The 12,406-nt window shown below is 45.1% G+C and overlaps 1 protein-coding gene across 3 annotated transcripts in view; it reads left to right on the top strand.

Annotated features, from left to right (window-relative positions):
* The window catches only part of LOC127009372 (acetylcholine receptor subunit alpha-like), a 93,005-nt gene extending 87,923 nt beyond the window's left edge, over positions 1 to 5,082 (top strand). For 2 of the 3 annotated variants that reach the window (XM_050882405.1, XM_050882395.1), the window contains 3 exons: positions 2,899 to 3,063; positions 4,233 to 4,443; positions 4,677 to 5,082. In XM_050882405.1, the coding sequence (XP_050738362.1) occupies positions 2,899 to 3,063; positions 4,233 to 4,443; positions 4,677 to 4,859 (559 nt within the window). In that variant the 3' untranslated portion in view covers positions 4,860 to 5,082. The remainder of the gene's footprint in view (positions 1 to 2,898; positions 3,064 to 4,232; positions 4,444 to 4,676) is intronic. The other variant, XM_050882413.1, reaches the window with a different exon arrangement.
* Positions 5,083 to 12,406: the final 7,324 nt, after the last annotated feature.

The raw sequence follows: 12,406 nt of genomic DNA, 5'->3' as shown, positions 1-12,406 counted from the left end.
AGTCACCTCCATCCCTACCATCGGCATCGCTTTGTCACTGTCACGAGTAGTAGCAGCCACCATAGCGGAGACTCAGGCACCATTCATCACGAGTCTCCATCACCTCGCCGTGCGAGGTGTACATAGTAGTGCATGTGTCGCCACAGCCTCACTCACGCACCTGACGGCCGGGCGAGGGACGCGTTGGAAGTACGTAAGACGCCTTCACTCATGGTAGTTTGGTGTTGTTTAGATCGGTAGTGCTTTCAGGCAACCACTTGTGATATAGAAAGGTACTAAAGGTAGAACTAGTCGCATTAATAATAATAATAATAATAATAATAATAATAATAATAATAATAATAATAATAATAATAATAATAATAATAATAACAACAAAAAATAATAATAATAACAATATTAATAGTAACTAATAATAATAATAATAATAATAATAATAATAATAATAATAATAATAATAATAATAATAATAATAATAATAATAATAATAATAATAATAATAATAATAATAATAATAACGATAGTAATGATAATAATAAACCCGTACTCCCAGTAATAAACGCTAGTGATATATATATATATATATATATATATATATATATATATATATATATATATATATATATATATATATATATATATATATATATATATATATATATATATATATATATATATAAAATTGTGATGAATAATGATATATAATGATATTAATAATTATAATAATAATAATGATAATAATAATAATAACAATGACTAATGCGGCACAACAGTGACGCTAAGCAGTGACAAGGGCGAGTCCGTGTGTGGGACGTAGCAGGCCCCGCGGCGGGCGTTCTGTTAATCGTTCTAAATCTATTTATTTATCCGCGTCTTCCTTTATGCCTTAAATGGATCTCCTGGGACACGTTAGCATGACAAAAAAGTGGTAATGAAGGTAACTCGAGGTCAGCCTCCTGAAGTGTGTTCTAAGTTTGTTTTCTTTCCTCTCTCTCATTGCCGAGACTCGAGTCGCGTAGGTCAAAGGGCGCGGCAGGCGGGGCATGATGAATGTCACGTACTCGTATTTCTTTACTCAGGGTCAGCGGTGTGATTCTCAGCGCACACGACTTACAACTGAGGCGTCCTGGAATCGGTACCCTCGCCGCTGTGGCATTACGTGACTCAATATGTTACGGTCGGAGAGATGCAAACACGCCTCGTGATGAAAAAAAAATGTTCTTGCTTCAGTTGGTTAATCCTGTCATTTATTCACGAATTATCATTTGGTTCATTTGTTTTACTATTTTAAATACATTTGAGTGATTTTAACTCGCGCCTCCCCAGCCACGAGCCGCCCACACTCACGCCGCTGGGTTCCAGGCCCTTTCTGCCCCGCCCGCCGGGTGAGGCGCCAGTAACTAATGAAATTAATAAAGAAAGCATAAATTCATGAAAATTATAATGGTTATGATAATACGATGACGATTACAATAATAACAAAATGTAATATAATAATAATAATAATAATAATAATAATAATAATAATAATAATAATAATAATAATAATAATAATAATAATAATAATAATAATAATAATAATAATAATAATAATAATAATAATAATGTAATTACAATATTAACAAAATTATATAATTATGATAATCATAATAATTATAATAATAATAATGAAAAATAATAATAATAATAAAGCGCTATAGCTGTGTAATTATGCAAGTAAGTTGTGTGCTTCTTTCCAAAGGAGAATGGATATTACAGTATAGTTTTTTAATTTTTCAATGATGCCTCAAGAGCGAGTGTGTGTGTGTGTGTGTGTGTGTGTGTGTGTGTGTGTGTGTGTGTGTGTGTGTGTGTGTGTGTGTGTGTGTGTGTGTGTGTGTGTGTGTGTGTGTGTGTGTCCTTCAGTTGCTCCGTGTTAGGGTCACGCCATCTTCACCACGCTTGCTTCACTGTGTGTTGTAAAAGCTTCAGGCTTTGAATGTGGACTTGGAACACACTGCAGCGGTGCGTCTTCTGCTGCGTTTATGGCGGCTGTCTTTTCGTTGCCTCTCTTGACTGTGTTCTGCCTTCCACTCACCGCAGCACCGTCGGGCACAGAGCACTTGCCTCCTTCTGAACAGCTGTGGGTCAAGAGACGTGCTGCAGCAAATCAGTGCACAGAATCCTCCACACACACATTCACATGCACACGAACCTTCCATCCTTCTAATAGCGATGTAGCAGAGCAACAGAGATGTACACATTACTTCTCTTTGGTATTCAATTGGCTTTGCTGGAGTTCACATGTCAAAACAGCACAAACGTTTCCAATGACAGTCCTTCCCTCAGCAACGCAGGTGGTACGAAAAAGAGAGCGCTGTGTCACAAACTGTTGATACTAAATATGAAATGATGTAACTTTGCGTCTCTCTCTCTCTCTCTCTCTCTCTCTCTCTCTCTCTCTCTCTCTCTCTCTCTCTCTCTCTCTCTCTCTCTCTCTCTCTCTCTCTCTCTCTCTCTCTCTCTCTCTCTCTCTCTCTCTCTCTCTCTCTCTCTCTCTCTCTCTCTCTCTCTCTCTCTCTCTCTCTCTCTCTCTCTCTCTCTCTCTCTCTCTCTCTCTCTCTCTCTCTCTCTCTCTCTCTCTCTCTCTCTCTCTCTCTCTCTCTCTCTCTCTCTCTCTCTCTCTCTCTCTCTCTCTCTCTCTCTCTCTCTCTCTCTCTCTCTCTCTCTCTCTCTCTCTCGTATAGTTATAGTAATAGTAGAATCGAAAAGGGGGCACGGTTCTTCCTGCTCTGGGTCCTCATCTTCCTCCCCCTCCTCCTCCTGACGCTGCCACTGCCGCTCCTGCTTCTCCTCTTCCTCCTCCACGCATACTCCTTCCCTCCGGCCTCTTCCTCATCCCGACTGTCCCTCCCCCAGTGTGTTCCTGGAGCCCAACCGCGTCATGATCAGCACTTGTAACGGGAACGAGATGCAGGACAGCTTCTACCGGCCGCAGTACGACGACAGCCTCTACAAAAACAACGAAAACCCCAACCTGCCGTACGACACCCCTCTCCATCGCCGCCCCAACGACTTCTCCCCGTGAGTAGCCTCCACCCTCCCGCGCGGGGGTGAGGCGGCCCGGCTGGATCTGTGTATCTCCCTCCCCCACCACCCACCACCCTCCTCTGTATCTTGGGACTGGCGGCCTCTTCTTCCTCGTCGTGGAAAACGTCTGTGGAAGTGGAAGTGCCCGCCCGGGATCGTTGTGTGTGTCCTCTTGTAGACGTTGGACCCTGTTCCCTTGTTGCTACTACTACTACTACCACTACTACTACCACCCGTACTACTACTACCACTACTACTACTACCACCCGTACTACTACTACCACTACTACTACTACCCGTTTTACTACTACTACCACTACTACTACTACTGGTTGGAACCTTCCCTGAACGTCTGTCTAACAAGGCGTAATCTTCGGCGTTTTGCTTTCCTTACCACCTCCACCGCAAGCAATTCTTCCCCTCTGGCATGGTTGTGGTAGTTCGAATTTTCCGATCGTGTGTGTTGTCTGCATGTGTGTGTGTGTGTGTGTGTGTATGTGTGTGTGTGTGTGTGTGTGTGTGTGTTGTGGAATGACCCGTCCAACCCTCCGCCACTAGTGTGTTTCTGCACAGAGAACAAAGATAACAGCAACAAGAACAGGAAGCGCCCATTCATTAGGCCGTCAGTCATACACCCTCAGCCACAACCCACTTGATTTTTCTCCCAAAAGTTTCCGAGGCAGCTGCGGCTCTTGTGTTCCCCCTCTGATACGGGCGCTCGCTCCGCCGCCGCACGTAAAAAGGTCGCTCAGAGGCACTAAAAGGCCCGACACAAACCCCTCCAACCGATAGCTCACAGTGACGATACAGAAACTCCATATCGTCGTCAGCCTTACCTGTGTATCCAACCCGTATACGTCTTCTACAGTGTTACCGCGTGCACCTGTTCCTCTGTAGCCACCGGAATCATACAGCAATTTCTGGTCACATTAAAGACTAATTATTATTATTATTATTATTATTATTATTATTATTATTATTATTATTATTATTATTATTATTATTATTATTATTATTATTATTATTATCATTTTCAGTGGAGTATATTTCACAAACGCCCGGTCATTTCTTGCTTTTCCTTTCTTTTGATTAACTTTATTTCTCATCCATCAGTCTTTGCAGCCGTGTGTTTTCATCCGTCTAATGTGTTTGTCTCTGTCCAGTATGACGGACGGGCCCTTCTCCACCACCTGTCGCATCCACGGCTCCACCAACATCCACGAGGACGCCTACACGCTCGAGGACGCCGACAAGAGTCCCACTTTTCGTCCCTTTCAACACAATCTTCCGCACTGCTCGCCGGAGGTTCACCGCACGTGCTGGTGTGTCAACTTCATCGCCGAGCACACCAGACTCAAGGAGGACTCGACCAAGGTGCTGCTGGGGTGCTGAAGGGGTGGCTTCCTTAGCGGGTTCAGTAACGCATTTAGTAGTATCAATAACGTTACTGGTTTTCGATAGAGTAATTTGTAAATGTTTGCCTCAGAGCTGCTTTTCTACAAACTGTGACTTAGTGAGTCTCCTTCCATTCTTGAGTATCCTTGTGAGATGATGTCATACTAGGCAAGTGAGGCTGTTGTTACTGATACCATTGCGTCATGTTGCAGGTGAAGGAGGATTGGAAGTACGTGGCCATGGTGCTGGACCGACTCTTCCTGTGGATCTTTACCCTGGCGGTGCTAGTGGGCACGGCCGGCATCATCCTGCAGGCGCCCTCCCTCTACGATGACCGGGTGCCCCTCGACAAGTTTCTCTCAGATGTGTACCGTCACCAACGCTTAAATGGCTAAGTCCTTTTGTTGTGTGGCCGCCCCTGACCCCACACCCCTTCCGTCACCACCATCTACCCTAGCAGACTCAACTAGCTTCCGAAGACAGGTGCCTAAGAGGACAGAGAGAGGCGGCATTGACACAAGCCAGGACACGTGAGGACAGCAGCTGTGGCCGAACAAAACCCTCTAGACTTGCTCCTCGCTGCGTGACCACCCACCACAGACTCTCCTTGACGCCAGGCGAGGCTCAGGCAAAAAGCTCCGTGGCCGCCCAAAGCTCTCTGGTGGAAGACTCAGAGTTCACAGTGGACACAGGCTTGAAGTTTTTGTACTGCTCTGTAAACCCTCGTGACGATGTTCCCGCCGTGGCTGACGAGAACCCTCCCTCCCTTCCCGGCGTGTGTAGCGCTGTGTTTTCTGCGGACCATTGTGATTTTACTATAAAGACAGTGTTAAGATGACGCGATGTAACAAAGATGTGCAAAATTCAGCTATATAAACTTTCTCTCGATCTATCTATCTCCGTCTATCTCTATCTATCTATCTCCCTATCTATCTGTCTATCTCACACAGAAATACAGCAGCCGACCATTGCTACATTTATCCATGTTCTTCCACCGCACAAAATCATCGTCACAGACCTAACCAAAGTCACAATCATCAGAACCCTCGCCATATCAGCCCCATCACCACCACCCTCCTCCGCCATCACCATTCCAGCACCACATACCTGACCCTGCCATCACCCGTCAGCATCACACACCCCAGCTAACGCCACCACCACTACCACGCCCTCACCTCTCGCCACCCCCACCTTCACCCCTCCCCCTCACCTAGACGGGCTGGACTGTACACCTGTTGTCTCACGCACGTAACTCACCATCCACGTGTGGCTGCCCATCACACTCCTCGGGTTTGTGAACGCTGGTGAAGACAATCATTGACAAGGAAAAGTTAGCGGGTGTTGCGGTGGAGAAAACAATGCCACTTGTCCATAGGAGGAAGACAAAGAAAATGGTGAGAGGAAACGTGATCCATATAAAGAGAACAGGAACGGCCGAGTTGCTTCCTTCAGTGACGAACAGTGACAATATGAAGATGACGAACATGGATGTGAGGACGACAACAAAGCTAGTGTGTTAGAAAGACGATATCGAAGCTAATGTGTTGTGGAGGCAAAACAGTTCAGACAGCAGACGTGTGCATCAATGAAGACAACAAAACTGGTTTGTATGAAAACAAGAACGAAGCATCACGAGAGGGATAACGAAACCAAGGTGTTGTGAAGATGAATTTGCATGTTATGCAGACGACAAGCAAACTCTTGTGTTAGGAAGGTGACAGCAAAACAAATGTTTGAAAGACAACGCAGATGGAGTGTTACTAAAACAGTCAGAACTAGTATGTTGGAAAGACAACAGAGCTACGGCGTTACATGGACAACGAGAATAACGTATTACACTGACTACAATAGAACAGAACAGACGTGTTAAGACATCAAAACTCATTAGAGACAACCGATCTAGCGCCCTGCAAGGACCACAACACACCCAGCATGCTGCAAGTATGACGACACAGCCGGCATGTTGACATGACAAGAAACTCTTACAACACAGACGACATACGCAGCGTGCATAGATGACGACGACAGAACTACAACACTACGAAGACAAGAAGACCATCGTACTGTGGGAACAAGACGGGTGCGTGCTGCGGTGTAGCTAGAGGGACTGGAGCTCCGCGCTGCTGCTATGTGTGTGTGTGTGTGTGTCAGCAGCTCGTCCATCCGCTCTTCCCCATGACTGGCCTCAGCAGAGCCCCGCGGACGTGAACGAGCGTGCACCAGTGCACTGCTTGTTCCGATGGACCAGACGGCTCTCCACTCCAAGTTGTACTTTTGATTATTTTGTACGATAGAATAGACCAAATATCTCGTCTATAAGTGACAATAAGTGACATGGAATTTAATCGGGTGAGAATGCTTCTTTAAGACCGTGTGCGATTTAGAGTTTGTGAGTGATACAGTAGGCAAGCAACCTGAATTTGCTTTGTAGTGCAGAGCAAATGAAGTGCTCAGATTTATTATTATTATTATTTTTTTTTTTTTACAAACTTCCATCGGACTACCAGGAGGCATAAAAATGCCTCCCATGTGAGGCACCAGGTCGCTGCTGCAGCCGCCAAGGGTTACTGGACGACAAGTGGCAAGCTTCAGAAGCTCACTGAGCCAGTGTGACGCGGCGGGCTGGCCTGAGGCGGGCAGGCTGCGGGGGCCGCCTCGCCCCACGCTGCCCGGCCCTGGGCCCCACTAGCACTACAAATACTGCAGTATTCAGTATTGGAGTTATGATACTGTAAATTGATATATCAAATTGTTGTTGATGATGCTAGATTGATGACATTTGTGAAGCCAATGGCATTGTTATTATAGAAATGACAGAGTTTGTTGTTAAAACCTATATGATCAGACTGTTAAGTATTTTATGATACTGAAAATCTGTAATGTAGGTGACACCCAACAATATTTATGCCCAATCACTGAGGACTATTATCTTCTGATAATTGTGTAATTGGGGTATTTATTTTTATTGCCAAACTTTATAATAATCCTTGCCTTTGTCTTCTTGTACAGAATATAGAACATCTTGTTGATGCTGAATGTTTAGTACGCTAAAGGTTAGCAGATCTTAGCCTTATGCATTGTTGTAATATGGCTCAGTTTTCTACTCTGAGAAGTTGTCAGACGAGCTCAACTTTAGGAATGTGTAGGCTCGACGGGGACCTTATTCTGCCGCTGCTGGGAAGGTGTCCTGGACGCGCGTGCGCGCGCGCGCGTGTGTGTGTGTGTGTGTGTGTGTGTGTGTGTGTGTGTGTGTGTGTGTGTGTGTGTGTGTGTGTGTGTGTGTGTGTGTTCGTGTGCTCGTGTGTGTGTGTGTGTGTGTGTGTGTGTTCGTGTGTGTGTGTGTGTGTGTGTGTGTGTGTGTGTGTGTGTGTGTGTGTGTGTGTGTGTGTGTGTTCGTGTGTGTGTGTGTGTGTGTGTGTGTGTGTGTGTGTGTGTGTGTGTGTGTGTGTGTTCTTTCTTTTCCTTTTTTCATTACATATTTATTTATTCATCTGTTAATATATTCATTCATTCATGTTCACTTTGGTAATTTTTTAGTTCTTTGTGCAGTGTATATTCTTTGTGTTTGTGTACCGTGTTGTAGTTTTTTTTTTTGTGTGTGTGTTTGTGTTTGTGTGTGTGTGTGTGTGTGTGTGTGTGTGTGTGTGAGAGAGAGAGAGATTAATTTTGCATGTTTTCGTTATATTGTTTCGTTTTCACGTATGTATTTTTCTTGCTCTTCGTTTGCATACTTTTTTTATTTATTTATTTTTTTATTCATTTTTGTGTGTGTGTCGCAGAGAACTAGTGTGTTGTGTGTTGCCGCATCGTTCGGCTTAATGGATGGAGTCAATCTGAGGTTCAGGTCCTTCCACTAGAATAAGAAAACTCCGGTCAACGCTGGGCCGCCGAGGTCACACAGCAGAGAAGCGGGTACACCATCATAGGATACATTTTTGACTTAACTCAGACAATGGTTTTGTATTGTGACCTAAGAAATTTGGATTACCCCTGTTGTCCACTTAGTCGCTACATAATAAGTAAGAATGCATAATGGAATGCTCTGTGACGCTACTCCGACACCCGCTGTTTGAGTTTCGGTCCAACTCGGTTAATCAAAATATCTTACGTTAAGCACCACCCGGAGAACAGATGCTGCCACACCCTCCTCGCTCTTCCCAGCCATCCAGCGACCCACTGAGGACGGCTTAGTACTGCTGGCTCTGAAGCGTCTCTCTAAATCCCTGTTGCATAACGTATTTATGATTAGAACATTTTTGGTGAGTGAAGCAATTAATTTTGTGCAGTGTTCTCCGCCCCTCTTGTAGAAAATTATTTCCCTATATGAATTCCGTAACCGGTGTTTATTTAAATGGAAAATAATGCTTGACAGTTTTCATTATGAGATGTTGATAGGTTTTGCACTCGCGGTGCCGGACTGTGTTTCTTTCGCAGGCATCGCAGCGGCCGCCGCACGCCACGCCGCGGCGCTCTGTGCTGAAGTGTTTGTTCTATTAGGTGTTTGAAATTGAAGACTCAGATACTCCTCTCTGTTGATGTGATTATGTTTAAGTTATAGCACTATGTACCGAGACAAACCTGATGCATATATCCCTGGTACCACTACAGTGACTGTGCACTGTGACGACAGCCAGCCGGCGCGCCGCGCCTCCGTTGTGCTCAAAACTTCCCACAAGGAGGACTGCCCTTCGTCCTTTATTTCTGAAGTTGAATAAAAAAATAATTAAACGTGAAATAAAGAATTTAATTGATGCATGGCTGGATTTTTGACGCCACACCATCCCACCCGCTTAAGGTGTGGCCACGTGCCGCCGCCGCGTTGCTGCGCGTGAGGCGCCTGGGCCCCAGGAGTGTGGGCCACGCACTCGGCCAGGCGACTTGGGCTACCCCAGATTTCCCTGGCACCGGCACAGCGGGGCGGAGGGCTCTCACACTGCCCCAGCCACCACCACCCCGCGAACGGCTGCTAACGTTCAAAGTGATTCGGCAATAAGTTTTACACTGTTATAGTTAATTTCATGCAAATAAATTTGTAGCTGGTCTACTAATTTAGGTACTTTTTATCTTGCGTATTAGTAACTGACTAATACCAAACGTTGATCAAACAATCTGATTGTACGATCTGAAAGCTTTATAATGCATAAGTAATCTTAAGTATAGAAATTAATGAGAATTTATTTCCAATGTGACAATGTGAACATGAAACACGTGTAGCTACTTGTCAGCTCACACACACACACACACACACACACACACACACACACACACACACACACACACACACACACACACACACACAAACACCACAACAACTACACACACACACACACACACACACACACACACACACACACACACACACACACACACACACACACACACACACACACACACACACACACACACACACACACACACACACACACACACACACACACATATTAATTTTGTAACATTCACATATTTAAATATTTTGATATTTGTTCATATTAAAAAAAATGAATATGTAAGTGAACGATTTTCGGACGTTCCTCTGTAACCCAAGCATGGTGCCCCCTGTGTGTGTGTGTGTGTGTATGTGTGTGTGTGTGTGTGTGTGTGTGTGTGTGTGTGTGTGTGCGCCGGCGAAGGGTTCAACACACGCTCTGCAGGCCGTGTCGGAGGAGTGTCTGCGTGTCCCGGGGCTGCCGCTTTCCCGGCCGGAGCAGCGCGGTGGCGGCCGTGGCCTCGCCTCAACACAAGGCTCCATTAATGTTGTGCATCAAAAGTGAAACACATGTGAATTGTTTTCTATATAGGATGCCTGGAGATCCTCTTAGTCAAACACAACCATTAAGGATATCATAGTGGTTCTTAATTCCTATAATCAGTATTAATGTTTTAATTTCAACTGTAAATCTCTATTTCAGAGATGTTTTCTCTAAAGAGTTTAGTGTTGTTACTGATGAGTATTAGAATCCCTCGATTGTTTTGAGAATAAATTTAAAACGTTATTTGTAAGGAATTGAACTTTGGTGTATATTGAGCCGCTTTTGTTCAGAGACATGAGCTATTTCATGTTGAGTTACTCCTCCTGACGATGTATACATGAAGCCATCAGTGATCCTGGGCTCTAAGGTGATGCTTCGTGTTGTGCGTGGGCGACCAGCGGCTCCCTACAGGGGTGGCGGGGGAGGGGGGTCCGCGCCCACCGCCGCCCGGGGCCAGCAGGCGCCCGCACCTCAGGACTGCTGGTCGTGAAGCCCGCCTGGTCCCGCCCTGCTGTCGGATTTGTATTCCGTTGAACTGCGCTCTGTAGTGATTTGTTTATAATTTGCATTTATAGAAGGATGAAATAATATACATATGCAATGACGTGATAATTTTCATGTTCCCCAGAAATTTCATTTTATTTTAATAATGCGGAGTAAAACATCAAATTACCTATGCCCTAAGTTAAATGCCAGATGCTGCCGGGGACAAAGCATCTCCACACTTATATCAGACAGCTTGGTAATGAACGTAAAGAAAGCTCATCTCACGGCATGTGCTGAGATTTTTTTCTAGCCTTTACATATAGTTAGTGTTTGTGCTCCAGTGGGCTCCCGCCTCCTCCACACGATGCGACCCACAAGCCACTGCTGGTCTACTAATGCCACGTCTCGCCTCTCACCCATCGCTCCATGCCCTAGTTATTTACTTGAAACTTCTTTCCAGAGCATCCCTTCCCATGTATTTGCGTCCATCCTGTCTATGTGTTCCCTTTTTATTGTTTTGAGGCTTTCTACATATTGACTGTCCCCTGCTTAGCGTCATATATCATCATTCCCCGTGTATCTGGTTCCTATCTGTTGTTCTTGGTTGTTTCCCCTGAGCCACTCTCCTGATTCATCTGTCTTGAGGTCCCCTGCTTCGGATTCCTCTCTTCCCCTTCCTTGACCACTAATCACCCGTTCCCATTGTTGTCTGTCTACTGTCCCTGATGGCAGTGTCCAGGGTCGCGTCACCTTTCCATCCTATCCCACACCAGCCTCCAATGCCGTCCTTATGTTCATGAAATTAGGATGCTAAGTCTCACGAACTTAAAGATAATGGCTATACTATAGAAGGAATCCGTGGACTGTAGTCTGCTCCCCCCCTCCCTTTACATACAACACTGCCAGTCTCCCGTCCATTTTCTTCTCTCAACCCATCCCCCGTCTACTGTCTCTTCTGTGCCGTGTCCCGCCATCCTGCCGTCTACTCATTACCCACCCCCCACCCAATTTCATTTCTTCTTACGTCTCGTCGGCCCGCGCTTACCTCTGTGTTAGGTTTATTGGGCGGCACGATGGCGCATGTGTGCACTAGATTATGAGATATAAAGTGCTGTTCATGTTTACCTGTTCATTGGTTAAGTAGTTTTAGATCATTTGACGCGGATAACGTGATAAAGACTGAATTATTTTATTAAAGTGCCACCAGTGTACAGAAGCTGGGAGCACAAGAAGTTAGCATGGCGTATCATTATCACGTTTGGCCGCTGGCGAGGCGAAGATACTTCTGAGGGCAATCTAGGCAGAGTGGCGTGGGAAGGTTCAGTGGTGCTGAGGCCATTCTGTCGAAACTGTCCCTGTCGTAAACGATGCTCAGGGGCTAAGTGTTGTTTCCCTGGGAGTGGTGTTCGTGGCTGCTGACCTTTTCTCGCCTTTATGCTAGAAAGTACATTTTAAGATATATATTCGATATCCTTTTTGTAATATTCTACTTCCAGAACTCCTGAACACTGATAGTAGACTGACTTGGAAATTTATTAAAGTTACCACGACCGAAGGGTTTAAGCAACATTCAAGGCATTCAAAACTGCTTCGAGGCAGTACGAGCAAACCCTCAGTAGTGGTTTGACCTCCAATGGTTGTTGGACAGTTTTAAAGTTAATAAGTTACCGAGCTTAAGCCACCACCAAGCTTCATCAGTGCATATT

This window comes from Eriocheir sinensis, chromosome 4, assembly GCF_024679095.1.
Source record: "Eriocheir sinensis breed Jianghai 21 chromosome 4, ASM2467909v1, whole genome shotgun sequence".
Taxonomy (NCBI): domain Eukaryota; kingdom Metazoa; phylum Arthropoda; class Malacostraca; order Decapoda; family Varunidae; genus Eriocheir; species Eriocheir sinensis.
This window is presented reverse-complemented; position numbering and strand designations above follow the sequence as displayed.